Genomic DNA, 16,447 nt, shown 5'->3' with positions numbered 1-16,447 from the left:
GTTTTTGTCCTTCTTTTTTTTGATGTGGTGGTTGATGTTGATGGATTTTTGAATGTTGTATCAGCCTTGCATGCCTGGAATAAATCCTACTTGATCATGATGGATGAAATTTTTTATGTATTTTTGAATTCAGTTTGCTAATATTTTGTAGAGTATTTTTGCATCTATGTTCATCAGGGATATTGGTCTGTAATTTTCCTTTTTTGTGGTATCTTTGCCTGGTTTGGGTATTAGAGTGATGCTGGCCTCGTAGAATGAGTTTGGAAGTATTCCCTCTTTTTCTACTCTTTGGAAAACTTTAAGGAGGATGGGTATTAGGTCTTCACCAAATGTTTGATAAAATTCAGCAGTGAAGCCATCTGGTCCAGGGGTTTTGTTCTTAGGTAGGTTTTTGATTACCAGTTCAATTTTGTTGCTGGTAATTGGTCTGTTCAGATTTTCTGTTTCTTCCTTGGTCAGCCTTGGAAGGTTGTATTTTCCTAGAAAGTTGTCCATTTCTTCTAGGTTATCCAGTTTGTTAGCATCTAATTTTTCATAGTATTCTCTAATAATTCTTTGTATTTCTGTGGTGTCCGTAGTAATTTTTCCTTTCTCATTTCTGATTCTATTTTTGTGTGTAGACTCTCTTTTTTTCTTGATAAGTCTGGCTAGGGGTTTATCTATTTTGTTTATTTTCTTGAAGAACCAGCTCTTGCTTTCATTGATTCTTTCTATTGTTTTATTATTCTCGATTTTATTTATTTCTGCTCTATACTTTATTATGTCCCTCCTTCTACTGACTTTGGGCCTCATTTGTTATTCTTTTTCTAGTTTCATGAATTGTGAGTTTAGACTGCTTATATGGGATTGTTTTTCTTTCCCGAGGTAGGCCTGTATTGCAATATACTTTCCTCTTAGCACAGCCTTGGCTGCGTCCCACAGATTTTACAGTGTTGAATTATTGTTGTCATTTGTCTCCATATATTCCTTGATCTCTGTTTTTAATTGGTCATTGATCCATTGGTTATTTAGGAGCATGTTGTGAAGCCTCCATGTGTTTGTGGGATTTTTCATTTTCTTTGTGTAATTTATTTCTAGTTTCATACCTTTGTGGTCTGAGAAACTGGTTGGTACAATTTCAATCTTTTTGAATTTACTGAGGCTCTAGTCTTTCCATTTTTTGTAGAATTCAAATTTGTAAAAAATTGAGTTAGGAAAAAATAACAAGAGTATTTCTCTAGGAAAAAAAAAAAGATTTACTGGGTACACTGGGGCTGTCAGTTCTTTAAAGTAGCATCCATGGTTAGAAGGAGAGTTATTTCAAAAAGCTTCTTGGAAATTCCAAATCAAAATCTACAGAATTTGCTTCCTTATATCCCTCACACAACCCTCAAGATGGAAGGACTCTGACAACTATCTAACATTTCTGAATGACAGAGCTAAGCAGGCTCCATTTCTTACTTATAATCTGGGATGGCAAGGAGAAGGTTGAGTGGCCTGGTTTAAATACAGCCAAAAAGAACTTAGAAGATAAATTTATTTCTGATCTTCCCCTTCTTCAGACTCACAATCATTTGCATCACCAATAATTCTACCTGCACATACATATAAGTTCATCCATATCCTGCCTTTATGGAGGAGCTAAGTACAGAGACCATTAACTCAAACTGTGCTAATAGGATTAAAGCTCAGGGAGGTGGGGGTGGGGACAGAAACCCAAGGTAATAGTTTTTAAAAAGAATATAAATATTATAAGCAATAATCAGACAAAAAAATTCAGAGCCCCCATTAAACTCTGGTCTCAAAGTTGAAAACTAACTGAATGCAATTTTTTACAAGGATATAAGGAAAATAAATATTGTGGAAATGAGGAAAGTATGGACTAACCAACTCAGTTCTATAATGATATATGACCAAATGGCATCTGATAAGTGGCAAATCACAAAATAATCCAACAAAAGTGAATCGTCTTTGAAATAACTTAGAGTTTTTAGTCACAAAGATGTTGGTCTGCACTCTTGTGCATTTCTAATTTAAGGAGAGAACTAGGTAACTGTCTTTCTAGATCCTGATGATAAAAATATAATCAATTATTTCAATTTAATTTTCCATTTCAAATATTTTTTGAGCACCTCTTTTAGGTAAGGTATTGGATGGAGGGGATTTAAAAATACAAAAGTGAGAATGCACTCCTAACTTCAGGGTACATATGTATATGTGTATATATATATATATATATATATTTTTTTTTTTTTCTTTTTAATTGACATAATTCACATACTATAAAATTTATCATTTAAAGTGTGGTTTTGAATATATTCATAAAGTAGTGTAAGTATCACCAGTGTCTAATTCCAGGAACATTTTTGTCACCCCCAAAGGAAACTTTGTATTAGCAACCATGCCCCATTTCCCCTTCCCTCTAGCTTCTGGTAAAGGGCTAATCTACTTTCTGTCTCTATGGGTTTGCCTATTATGAACATTTCATATAAATGGAACTGTATGTACAATATGTAGCCTTTTGTGACTGACTTCTTACACTTAACATAGTGTTTTCAGGGTTCATCCATGTTGTAGCAAGTAACAGTACTTTGTTTCTTTTTGTCTCTGAATAGTGTCCCATTGTGTGGATATACCACATTTTGTTTAGCCATTATCAGTTGACACACACTTGGGTTATTTCCACTTTTTGGTTATTTTGAATAATGATGCTATGAAAATCCCTGTACAAGTTTTTGTGTGAACAAAGTTAATTAATACAAAATGATTAGTTGATGTAAAACAAAACACTAAATCCTTAATTACTACAATAGAAAGTCAGTAAGATGACAAAATTGGTAAATTAACAAAGAATGGTATAATATAAGCTAAGGGAGCTGAAAGTGATTGATTCTGTAAGAAGTTGGAAGACATGATGTTTAGGTATGTGCCTTCTAGTGCTTTTGACTTTTGAAATTATGAGCATCTGTGCTAAAAAAACAAAATTCAAGTTTTTAAAAGTCAAGTCAGAAGAAAACAGGACAGCGAAGGCCCTTTGAATTCTTCTGAGGACCTAGTGCATAATGAATGCTTAGTGGTACCAATGGCAGAGCTTGAGCCTGTGTGGCTCTCCTGATCCAAGGATCCTTCTCTCCTGCTGCACTTCAGGGGAATAAAGCAGTCTCTCAGCTTCAACACCATCTGTGCTTGTCAGTGTGTGGCCTGATAGAAATGAAATAGCTCTTGCTCTCTCCCTTATTTACAGTGGGTAGAAGAGAAAGTTCTCCGCTGCCTGAGCACCGTGGGAAGAAAGTGAGGCGGCTAGGGAGAGAGAGGTCAATAGTTAGCAGCTGCACAGATTTTGCATTCAAGATCTAAGTCTGAAGTTCAGCTCTCCACTTCCAAGTTGGAGTCAGAGCTTTTAGGAAAGCTATTCCACCTCTCCAAGCCTTAGTTTATTCAGAAGTAAGTTCCATGAGGACACAGTCTATTCTACCCCTCATCTAGGACAGTGCCTTTCATGACTGGAGACTTCATAAGGTGGGGCTGTAGACTGATGCATAAAAGGAGCTTGATAAGTAATTGTTGAATGTATCCTAAGGATTAAACAAGAATGTACAAATAGCGTGGCAAATATTTGACAACAGATTTAATAAACATTAGTTTCTTTCCCTTACTCTCTGCCTCAGCTTCCTATCAATGTTGATATTGCATGCTGAGTTGATAAGCTCTGAGCAAAAGCCTGGTAATGGTAAATAATAGTAAATGATAGGAAGAACAGTCATTGAATATGTGTCATACACTATTCTAAGCACTTACATTTTTTTCCTTTTTTTTTATTAAGGTATCATTGATATACAATTTTATGAAGGTTTCACATGAGCAACATTGTGGTTACTACCCACATTATCAAGTACCCCTTACATCCCATTGCAGTCAGATGCTATAAAATTACTACTTGTCTTCTCTGTGCTATACTGCCTTTCCCGTGACCCCCCTACATTATGTGTGCTAATCATAATTCTAAGCATTTACATTTATTAGCTTATGGAGTCTTCACAATAAATCTATAAGTACTATTATTAAGCCCATTTTACAAATGAAGAAACTGAGGCATGGAGAGATTAAGTAATCACACAACTAGTAAATGGCAGGGCTAGGATTTGAACCCAGACAATTCAACTGTAGAGCTTGAACACTTAATCATGATAGATTTTTTTTTTTTACTGATTCCATAATTTTATTTTTGTTTTAGCATCTCAACGGGAAAGATAGGTGAGGTAGTCACTTCACCAGCTCTTTTTTTTTGATATCATTAATGCACAATTACTTGAACATTATGGTTACTAGACTCCCCCCATTATCAAGTCTCCCCCACATACCCCATTACAGTCACTGTCCATCAGCAAAGTAAGATGCTATAGAATCACTACTTGTCTTCTCTGTGTATACTGCCTTTCCCATGTCCCCTACCCCCCACATTATGTGTGCTAATAGTAATGCCCCATTTTCCCCCTTATCCCTCCCTTCCCACCTACCCTCTCCAGTCCCTTTCCCTTTGGTAACTGTTAGTCCATAGTCCATTCTTGGGTTCTGTGATTCTGCTGCTGTTTTGTTCCTTCAGTTTTTCTTTTATTGTTATACTCCACAGATGAGTGAAATCATTTGATACTTGTCTTTCTCTGCCTGGCTTATTTCACTGAGCATAATACCCTCTAGCTCCATCCATGTTGTTGCAAATGATAGGATTTGTTTTCTTCTTATGGCTGAATAATATTCCATTGAATCACAATATATTTTTACTATTCATGTAACAGAAAATGGATCACTGTATATTTTTAAAGAAACTCCATCTTGCCTAACTAAGCTATAATTGTCATGCAACTGTCAAGATGTCAAATCACCATACTTAAGGTCTGGGGATATACTGATTGAAGCCTGTTATGGACCGTGTTTTGAAGAGAAACCCTTTGCACCTATGGAATTGAGTTTCAGTGTTGCTCTCCTGTTAACTCAGCATATCTTCAACAGCTTTTTCTTTTACCTCAAGTTTGATTCCAATCTCTGTTTCAAAGAAAAAATTTAGCAAGTAGTAAAAGACAATAATAGGATGTGCTTCCCTTCCCACTCCCACCAGAAAAATGGAAATATTTTTTCCATGAATATCAAACATAAGATGTGCAATGGAACATTAATTTCAAATGAATTTTGGATTCTAATCTATAGTATCCTTTCACTTGCAACTGTCCTTTGATTAATATTTTACATATTATATCTCAGGCAAGAACAGAGAAACATCTTCCTGTTTCCAAATGAGTGGAGAGAATTTTTTTTAAATACTGTAACTGAAATGTGAAATCAGTCATAGGCAATTTTATTTTATTTTTTAATTCCTAATTTGGAGGATGCAGGGTTATCACAAAAAAGTGACTATTAATAAACCTATAATATGAACCAGGAAAATCAGATTTGGGCATTTTGGGGCAGGGGAGGGGGTAAAAGTACAGAATAAAGCATTTTGTACTGTTCTTCAAAGGGAATTTTCCTCCATTTAGGTTTCTAAATAATGAAGCCAAAGATACTGCAGCCTTTCACTGTGCCAGTGAAAACCCGTGTCAATGTGAATGTCAGCCAACAGTCACGGAGCACTCATGTACTGCTCCATGTGCTGTTATCCTCACAGTACTCTATCAGATAAGTTCTACTCTAACACCCATTTTATAGATGAGCAGAGCCACAGATTAAGTAAATGATTCAAGGTCACACAGCTAGTGAATTCTGCAGTTGAGATTTGATCTTAAACAGCCTAGGTCCAAAGTCTGTGCTCTAATGGCTCTAACTAGACAGTGTCTCTACTGATGCTGAGGCTGCAGTCAATCCTGGGAAGGCCTGTTGGAATGTTTTTTTTCTCTACTCCTTGTATCTGTGGGTCTAAATGTTCTTGGATGATATGGATCTGGATGTACATGTAAAAAAGTAATTTTGTATTCAGGTCAGGCATTATGGATAGCTGGGTGCCAGAAATAGCATACTAATGGACAGAACCAAAATTCACAAAAGTTTGATGTAAGAAATAGGATCATGAATGGATTCTCTAACCCATGATCAAGGTTTATCTTAAAGAGCATGAAAATGTGCACAGGTATGTGTGCTGGACAAATGTCAGACTAAGTCAGAAAAATAATTTTAAGAGCATAAAAAGATGTCCAGAAGCAACTGCACTGAGCGTTACCTTAAGGGGTTGAGATTTGGGGGTAAAGATACAGAAACATCTGTTCTATATACTTCAGTACTACTCAAACCTTTTAATTAAGTTATACTGTAATTTTAAAAATGAACATTAATGATCAGTAATCTCATATTTGTCATTCTCTTCTACCTGCTCTGTTCACCACTTAGCTACTAGAACCAAAGAGAAATATATTTGAGTAACAAAGGCCTTTGAACTCTACCAACCAGTGAACTTGAATTTGACACCTGACAGGAGGACAAGTCCAGTGGGTGCAGATATTTCTGTGATTCAAACTATCATACAGTTGTCTTGTTTCTTAATCCAATCCGATAAATTGTCTTTTAGAATGTTCACTTTTTTTTTTCGTATGGCTTTGTATTCGTGTGTGTAGAATGTTCACTTTTAATGTAATTGCTAGTAAGTTGGGTTTAAGGCTACCGTCTTGCTGTTGGTTTCTATGACTACAGAGAAGTAAAATTTAAAATTGAAGCCAGAATTTACTGTAGATTCAATTTCAGCCTACTCCCATTATCAGCCAACCTGACAAACACAGCAGGCTGTCAGGTGGCCAGAGAGGCTGTTGGTTTTTCATGCTGTATTGTTGGGGAGTTGGGGGTGGGTGGGAGCAACTGGATTTCTGGCCCCACCTCAAAAGGTGCCAATTCGACATTTGTCGTATGTATTAGGGGTTTGTGAAAGACTATGAAAACAGGGTTCTGTGGTTTCAAAGTTTGAATTCGAAAGTCTTTTCTGAGTTAAATACACATCTAAGTAAGGATACAGACTACAAACTAAGGATGATTGCCCCAGCACCAGGTTCTAGGCAATGTTCCAGCTCAGGATAATCTAAAAGCTGAAAATAACTGATTCCCCTGGCCTCAAGAACTGGGAGAACAGCTGAGGTTTGAAGAAGCTAAACTGGGAAAGGGCAGAGGTAATGCACCTAGGAATCCTGTGCAAGTCTTGACATTGGAGACAGCAAATCTAAGTTTAAAGCTGGCAGCTTTCCATCGCAGGGACACCAGCAGCTCCAGATGGTATATGCACCAAGAGGAAACCACTTTCTAGAGTTAAGTCCTCAGCCTGGATGAGTGGATTATCTTTCTAGGTATAGATGATAAAGCATTCTTCTGTTCTTCAGACTCAGTGGTTATCACAAGGAATTCCACTCATTTTGCAGTAAATCCAAAACACACTAGCACTGTGACTTTACGCTTCTTCCCGGAGAAACTCATTCTCCTGAGGCAGGGCATGGTTTTATTATATTACATCTTGTAGCCCTCTGGGCTAATGGGACCCACTAGGTAGACCAATCCCATGTTGTGATTTGCCATAAAAGTAGCACAGAATAGAATCAGAGGCAGGAATGACTGACAGGGCAAAGGAAAACGTGATGGAAGCCCAGGCTGGGGTATAAAAGCTTCAAAACACACAAGCATCCTACCTCAAAGTGACTGCAGCAACTTAGCAGTTTAGGGTAAATTCCAGCTCTCTTAGGCTGTGTGAATCTGGGTAAGGTTTAAACCACTTCTCATCTGTAAAATAATATGTAGCACCTATCTGATTCACTGGTTGTTGTGAGAATGAGATACAGCAGGAAAAGTGCTTGGCACAGTGTTGGCTTATAGCAACCCTCCATCACCAGTGACTGCTATCACTTCCCACAGTGTGAAGGTAGGGCCATAGTAGGCCTAAAGTGCTGCTAAAGTCCATTTTTAAGACTCCAAGGATCAAATATTTCAAATGCAAGCTAGATATGAAACTAGATCTCTGGTGAAATCTCGCTTAAGTTCTTCACTGAGACCTGGTCACATACCTTAGGAATGTCTTTACTCAGTCCCCTCCTATTTACCAGAACTCCACTTTAATTTGGAGCAATTTTCCAATTTGGAATGTTTCAAAGCTTTCTAGGTTTTGGCCTCCATAGCTGCCAGACTTTTTATCTAAAAAAACAAAACAACCAAAAAACCCTCATAAAAAAAATTTGCTCAAAATCTTCTCTGAGGACCCCCATATCTAAGGGTAAGTTCTGAATTTCTTACCTTGGCATATACAAAGCCATTCACAATTAAATTGATTTCCCAGCCTTCTGTCACCCCAACTCTCCAATCTAACACACAGAGGTCTTTCAAAGCCTTCATAATGCTTTTCCCAATCAACATTCAAGGCTTAGCTAACATGTTACCTCTTCAGTGAAGCCTACCCAATTCCACAACATGGTTTCTTCCTTCAGGCTCATTATAATACTTAATCTTTAACAGAGCACTCAACAGAACATTTAATTTTTTACATCTGCCTTTCCCAATGGACATACTCTTCTTACTTCAAACATTTTTCTATCTGCTCCACTCCTATTGTTTAGTTATGGTCATACTACATTTGAAAAGCACTTTGTAACATTGTAAGGCGTACGGGGTCATACCGTTACTACACGGATCTGCGGGAGAAATGGGAGGACTGAAGCACAAAGTGATGCTGCCTTTTTCCTTTAACTAGTTCAGAGTTCGAACAGGTGTGGACCTGTCGTAGACACTACATGGAAGATAACCAGCTTGTATGATGGCTTTTTAAAAAAGAATGAGTAGCCCTCTAGCAGCCCAACCAAGTAAATACCACACATTAGTAGAAAAGACAAGGGATGTGTTACAGTTAAAAGAGTATCTATAAAAAGTTTTACTTTTTTCTGTGATTTTTTAATACACGACACCAAAAGCCTTTTGAGAACAGTGAGTTGATCCCTTCAGAATACAATATGGCGCAGATGCCAGAAACAAGAACATATGCTTTTTTTGCATTCAGGTTTCCAGTCACTACGCAATGATTATTGATTCGCCCAGGACAGTAGCAGTCAGATACAGAGAAAAGGAGGTATGAGAAACATCTTTTATTGTTTTCTAAAGAGGTGAAAATAAGTAAGATTTCTTATATTTCTCACTCATAAGATTTTTAAATTCTTAAAAATGCAATTTCCTCTTCTCAAAGCACATGCCATCTTTAAAAAAAAAATCTTAGCAATGTACATTTGCACTCAAAGAAAAACATGCAGTGCCATTGTCTTCTGACAAAATACTGCATAAAAATCCCACACACGACTTTCTGCAAGTATGTTCCCTCTTTATCACTTAGGGACTCAAAACCACAAACATTCAGTGCAACATTTACTTTTTTCTTATTTCCGTAGGAAACACAGGACCAATGATGTCTTCTGACTACAACTGTTTCCTGGTGGTTGAGCAACAGTCTTCCTCTGCTTTATTTTAAAGTACTCTCTTTAACTTGCTGATGTAAATAAAGTACAACTAGAATTCAGTAAAACTTGAGGATCCATGTGGAGAATGGAGGAGAAATACTTAAGGTGTACCCTGTGCCATAAACATAGCAAAAAAAAATTTACACAGAAAAACAAAAACCTCAGATTTTATCAATGCACCCTTTTAAAAAGTATTGTTTTTTTTAAATTTCTGAAAGCAGCTTAATGTTAATCAAAAGCAGTTCCTGAGTAACTGCAGTAAACAGTTTCTTTTACAAAAATATATGTGTGTGTGTGTGTGTGTGTGTGTGTACACACACACACACACACACACACATATATATAGTAACTTAGCTCATTTTGGTTCTGCTTTAATTTACCTCCCCAGGTTTTAGTTTAATCACAGCTCCTTTCCTTTCAGTTCATAATGTGCAAGTTCAACACATCAGCTCCGAGAGACGGCGTGGTGCAGATGTTTCTTGTCACTTCTGTGAGATCGTCGGCATGTCTGTCAGGCCATGTTTCCAGAGTCAATGCAGGTCACAGTTCTCTCAATCTCACAAAACCTGTGAGAGCCACAGACACTTCACGTTTTCTTCAGCAGACGCCGTGACTGCCATGTATGCAGCTTGTTGTAGGCCGTCTGGAGCATCTCTTCTATGTGACTTACCAACTGAAAAACATGGCAAGATACTTTAGCAACAGCTGGGCAAAGGCTGGGGAAGTTAATCAGATCTGGCGCACAGTCAGGGTGTTGCTTCCAAGCTCATTTGTATTTCCCCAATGAAGCAACATGCAAGCCCTCTGTGAAGGTGTTATCAGGCACATTTTGTACAGAAAGACAGACACAGCGGGGTACAGAAAAGGCTGCGTTGTAATATCTTCCCTATCATTAACCAGCTATAGAATAACATGAAAGTTGTAACTGGACACTAGGCCTCAGTTTTTTCTGACAAATGAAGGAAGTGAACTAACTTGGTGATTTCTCGATTTAAACATTAGTCTGCTGACTAAGGCCAGGATGGTGGCATCATTACCTTACAGAATAGTTGAAAAATACTCCCCTTAAGATTCTGATGTAGCAGGTCTGGGATAAGACCCAGGAATCTTTGATTTTCAAAAGTTCCTGGAGTTAATTCTACAGCACAACCAATCTTGTGAAGCACTTTTCTATGTATTGTAGGGTTTTTTCCAATTTCATCACTTCAGGATTTCAATATATCTCAGTAAATTACAGAAAATCTAAATGGTTTCAATGTTTCATACAAGTATTGTGTCACAGCTCAGTTCGGGATTGTGTGTGTCTTGAGTAGAAAAATTTTTGCCTTTATCATGGACCTAACTAGAAGTCAACAGACCACACTGACCTAAGCTGATAGAGTACTGAAGTAGAATGTCTTTGGACTACCTGTTTCCTTGGAGGTGGACAGTGTTACATGGTTGAAGTAACAGTCTACAAGTCTACTGCCAATTCTGGCAGTATGGGGATGGAAATCAGCTTTCAATTGTAAAACACCCCCTTCTGATTATCCTACTTACTGAAACACTGAATTCTAAATTTGTATATACAATTGACCCTTGAACAACATAGATTTGAATTGTGTTAGTTCATTCACATGCAGGATTTTTTCAATAAATGCACTGGAATATTTTTTTAGAGATTTGCAACAATTTGTAAAACTTCTCTTTTAAGAATACAGCATGTAATCCATATAACAGGCAAAATAGATATCAACTATTTATGTTATTGGTAAGGCTTCCAGTCAGTAGTAGGCTATTAGCAGTTAAATTTTTGGGGAGTCAAAAGTTGAATGTGGATTTTCAACTGCATGGGAGGCTGGTGCCTTAACCCCCCTGTTGTTCAAGGGCCTGCTATACCATTCTTTCCCAGTCATTTCTGAGAGGATTTGCATAACAGATATAAAAATGATCTTGTGTCATAACAGATATAAAAATGATATTGTGTGGTTGTCTAGCCTTGCATTAAAAACAAAGCTAAAATACTGGGCACAAAGTGACACTTCTCGGTCACCACCTCACCCACTGCCCTGCGCTACTATAAGTAATCAGGAAGCTGAAGGCAAACCATAACTCAGGAACTGTTCAGTTTACTGTTAGAATCTGCCTTTCTTTGCATTGATGGGTTTGTGCCTGCTACTCACATGTTCAAAATAAGTATTTTTAGGGACATACACACAAGTTGTAAATCTATAAAGAAAAGCATGCAGATGATTATTACAGATGGCTAGTCAGTCATGGCCTTGGGAGAGCATGAGGAAGGGATAGGCAACTGGACAGGGGCACGCAGGGAATACTTATGGGTACGAGTAATGTTCTACTTGTTATTGTCAATGGTGAGCATACAAATACTTGTTCTATTATTTAAAAGAGCTTATATATTTTATACACTCCTCTGAATGTATGATACATTTTACAACTAAAAAGCAGTATTCCAAACAAGAAAAAAAAAATGAATCTACTCATTAACACAAAAACAAAGTTAACTTCATCATTTTACTACACAGAGAAAGAAAATTAGAACAAAATCAGATATTGGCTTACATTTGTGCTTAAATACTGTCTCCGAATTTTTTCTTGGAATGGGCAGAGCTTTGTAACTTGAAATCGTTCCAAATTACTCTTCATTTTCACTACCTAAAAAAGAGAAAAGAAATAATGAATTATAGAGAAATGTCAAAGAACCTATAGGGACCAGGAGAAAAATACACACAGGAAGGTTTCTTTTTTTCTTTTTTAGATTAACTGGCTGCAGGAAGGCAGAGGAGCAATTTTCTAATAATTTTGATTTTTTAAAATTAAAAACCTCTATCCCAAAAGCAATACATGATTACTGTACAAAAATCTTAAAAGTATAAAAGATAAAACATACCTATTCTATCCCACCACTCAGAGGTTATTAACACTGTGGTTCATAATTCATATCCTTCCTGATATTTTTTTGTACATATGTATAAATTCACACAGGTAGAAAATACAGTACATACTATTTTAAAACTTCACTTGGTTTAATGTATCTTCCAGTCACTGAACACTAATTCAAGTAGTCATTTAAAATGGATGTACAATATTTCAATGTGTGAACATACCAAATGCTTCTTCTTTAAGCAATCCTCTTCTGCTAAGTATTTAGGCCATTTCCACATTTTCCTTCACAGACTGTTAGAGGAACATCTCTATGGCTAACTATTTCTACCCGCTCTTAATTATTTCCTTAGGTTAAACTTCTAAATATTGAATTTCTGGCATTTTTAAAAAAGGCAGTACTAGTTGTGGAATCAGACTTCTATTAGCAACTTGCCCAAAACTGTCATTTTTAAGTTTTTTGTTCTTTTGTGAATTATAGATGAAAATGCTCTTTTAGTGTACCTTTGTAGATAATTTATTTGAATACTAGTGAGAATAAATATTTCTTTTTAGGTTAATTGGGCCACTTGCATTCTTTAGTGAGTTGCCTATTGAAAATCTTTTGCCTATTATTTTTAATGGGGTATTTACCTTTTTCTAAAAGATTGTTTATAAGAGAAGTCTATATAATAAAGCTGTTATTATTAATACCATAACTATGTTTCTATTTGTCAACTGTAGATTTTAGTGTTAAATAACTAGTGCTATATTTGTTGTCAATTTGAGTTTGGATTTCACTAACTCCTAAAAAATGTACCAAATAAAAAATTTTACTAATGTGACTTCTTTTGGGTCTCTGTTCTTCAATTACTCCCAGTGGCTTAGAAGCAGACACCAATTTTAAGATGCATAATTTTAAGTTATAGAACTGGTCTGGACCTCAAGTTTCTTCATCTATAAAATGGGTAAATACTTCATCAGGTTGCTGTGAGGCTTAAATGAAATGATGTATGCAAACTACCTATCCCAGTACATGTTAAATACGCAGTAAATTTTCTAATTTCAAAATAACACCTAAGTTACACTACCACGATAACTGGCAGTGTTTAAAACTGGTTCTTACCTTTTCTTCTAGGAATGGTGTGTTAACAGGAAAGCAGGACCAGAAGTGCCGTAAAAGTTCCCCAACAGCCACATACAGGTGTTTCAATTCAGACTGAATATCACTTGGCACCATCTCTGCAAAAGAAAGAAGAGGTGCACAGGATAAAAGCTAGAAGCTCTTTTTATAGTATAAAGTACAGTAAATGCTATTTTTGTATGTATGGTCTCTAAAAGAAAGTCTACTCAGAGAATAAATTTGAATTATGTGCTCTTTGCCAATGCCAAACCAGGATGTGCTATTTTGAGATAAGTTACTGATTTTGTGGCTGACAGATCACAGAATATAAATTTCCTTGGGACTTTGGAGGAACTTTCAAGTTGCCCTTTATTATAAGAGGTAGGGGAAAAAAAAGCTTTTAGTCTGATACAGGAGACCAGCAATGTGCCACTGTGTGTTAATATTAAGACAATTGTGAAATGTAAGATCTTGTCTAGGTATGTTTCAGGATCTAGGTGCATAAAAACAAAACAAAAATTCCAAAATGTTTCAAAGAAAAACAGGTAAAACTTTAGCACTTCTCTCAACTTGCTCATGAGGGCTTACTTAAGCAAAGGGACAGCAATAGAAGGTGGCCCAGCACATACGGTTTATGGCTCGCTGTGTCCCTCCCTGCATAAGCGCTCCTCCAGGTGACAGTGCTGTGACGGTGCTACTGGCAGCACTACTTGAGAGAACCTGGAAGAAATTCAGGCACAGAAAACAGTTTTCCTCTTTTTTGCCATCTTTCTTAACGTTTCAGTTTCATTACAAAATATCCATTAAGTCCTTAATCCTATATAAATATACAGTTTACAGCAACAAGTGAACTATTTCCCAGGAGGAAACAGTGTGAGTAGGAAGAGAACACCACCAGTCTTCCAGGTATACCGGGCAAGTCTAGAGGTACTGCAAAACTCACACACTTTTGCCTCATGAGGCCCTTTCTTAAGCATCAACTCAACCTGTGAACTCTTACTGAAGGTAAAGTTGAATTTAAGGAAAGATGACAAGCCAAGTAAAACAACATGTTAACGTGTATTTGCTGGCAGCTGAAAATAGACAAAAAACCCAAAACCAAAAAGCCAAAAGAGTAGAAATACATCGTTTGTCATTTTTCAATGAAATGAATACCTTTAGCCAAAAGGGGACAAAAATATATTCTCCACTATACCAGTATCGACATTTAGGGATATAATCGTCCATCTATTCAGTGAGTGCCTAACAAATGCCAGGCAGGGTGGCTATAAAGAGGAACAGATCATTTGTTGGATAGCTCAAGTACAGAATTAGTCTGTCTAAGGTTTTTCGATGGACCTTTTATAAGTAAGACATCCATATGTGTATGGGTTGGATGAAAAAAATTTTTTTGACTTAGTATAAGAGTACAGTACATGACAAACATGAGTCAAGGGGCCATGGGAGTACACTTTACTCCCATTTCCTTTTGTCAGAAATTTTACAATGCACTGTAACCAGTCACTTCAGTGATTGCTGTCCTTGCTCATTAGCCACTGGCTGCACATAAGTATACATACCCGAGAACAGAATCTATTGGGCCTTCTTAACTCACTTCATGTGTCTCAAATAATGAAATCAATTTTGGAGGTGCAGCGTTGGGGGGGACTATACATACGGGGAAGAATCTAAATATTTAAGACTGACCGTAGCTTAAAAAAGTTAGGTGGGTCTACTTGGGCCCACAGGCCAGATGTTGGGACATTACAGTCTAGAAGAAAGTAGTGATCAAACAACCCCAAATCTGCATATATGTACCTATAAAAGTTTTCGAGCTTTGTTTGCTGAGGGGATAATGACAGCAGCAGCAAATGACACTCCAGCAGCAATGAGTATATCTAGTACCCAGATCTTGGTTTCTAAACCTATTTTAGCACTCAAAGGAAGATTCTGTGGCTAAGGCAGGGGAAGTAGAAGATAAACTTAGAACATCTATCTCATTGTGCCATAAAGTAAAGAAGTGCTCAAAAACTGATGAGACCATTGAAAGATACAGAAGCCAGTGTGAAGGGTGTGGGGAGAGACTGATTACAAAAGGGCACAGGTACATTTTTTGGGGTGACAAAACTTTTATCTTGACTGTGCTAGTGGTCATACAACTGTACATATGTATTAAACTTACAGAATAGACTAAAAAAGGTAAATCTTACTGCACATAAATTACACATTAGTTTAAGAAAATGTTAATACTTTATGATCTGTGGAAAAAAATTAAAAATTCATGAATCCTTGCTGATATAAATTAAAAAATACAGGAAAAGGGAAGGCTTCTTTTTAGTAGAATGTCAACTGATAAACACAGAAGGGATGATGGAATTAGAAAAATAACTATTCAACGACCAACACAGTAATAATTGCTCCTGGCAAGAATTATCCATGGATTCTAAAAAAAAATAGTAGGTAAGTTTCATGGGAAACAGAATATTTACACAGCCTTAAAGTATCTCCCCACAAGATACTTTATTTACAAAGGGAAAAATAGTAATTTTTTGGTGGAGAAATGGGGCATATACTACCTTAACCAAGTGATCAAACTTAGTATCAGAAGGACAAATAAATATGAGCCTCCTGATACAATGAAGATGACACAACACTGCCGTGGTATTCTTGCCCAAAATGTATAATGCGAATACAATCATGAGGAAACATGAGAAACTCAAATTGAAGGTGTTCTAAGACAACTGGCCTGTACTCTTTAAATACCAAGGTCATGAAAGACAAAGAAAGACTGAAAAACGATTCCATTGTAAAGGAGACTAAAAAGACATGACAACTAAATGCAACACATGAACCTGACTTGGATGCTAGACCAAGAAGAAAAGTTTTCTTTTGCTTGCTATAGAGGATATCAGTGGTACAACTGGCCAAATTTTTGTAAAACATACAGGTTAGACAATAATGCTTTATCAATCTTAGGTTATTGTTTTTGTACTTGTATGGTATTATTTATGAGAAGCCTTGTTTTGGGAAATACCCACTGAAA

The 16,447-nt window shown here is 36.7% G+C and overlaps 1 protein-coding gene across 3 annotated transcripts in view; it reads right to left on the bottom strand.

Moving 5' to 3' along the window:
- Positions 1–9,059: 9,059 nt before the first annotated feature.
- GTF2H1 (general transcription factor IIH subunit 1) overlaps positions 9,060–16,447 on the bottom strand; it is a 31,653-nt gene continuing 24,265 nt past the window's right edge. For 2 of the 3 annotated variants that reach the window (XM_017673077.3, XM_037026735.2), the window contains 4 exons: positions 14,055–14,145; positions 13,429–13,544; positions 12,003–12,095; positions 9,060–10,113 (listed from right to left, as the gene is read on the bottom strand). In XM_017673077.3, coding sequence (XP_017528566.1) covers positions 10,027–10,113; positions 12,003–12,095; positions 13,429–13,544; positions 14,055–14,145 — 387 coding nt within the window. In that variant the 3' untranslated portion in view covers positions 9,060–10,026. Of the gene's footprint in view, positions 10,114–12,002; positions 12,096–13,428; positions 13,545–14,013; positions 14,146–16,447 lie in introns of those variants that run through there. The other variant, XM_017673078.3, reaches the window with a different exon arrangement.

This window comes from Manis javanica, chromosome 11 (assembly GCF_040802235.1).
Source record: "Manis javanica isolate MJ-LG chromosome 11, MJ_LKY, whole genome shotgun sequence".
Taxonomy (NCBI): Eukaryota; Metazoa; Chordata; class Mammalia; order Pholidota; family Manidae; genus Manis; species Manis javanica.
This window is presented reverse-complemented; position numbering and strand designations above follow the sequence as displayed.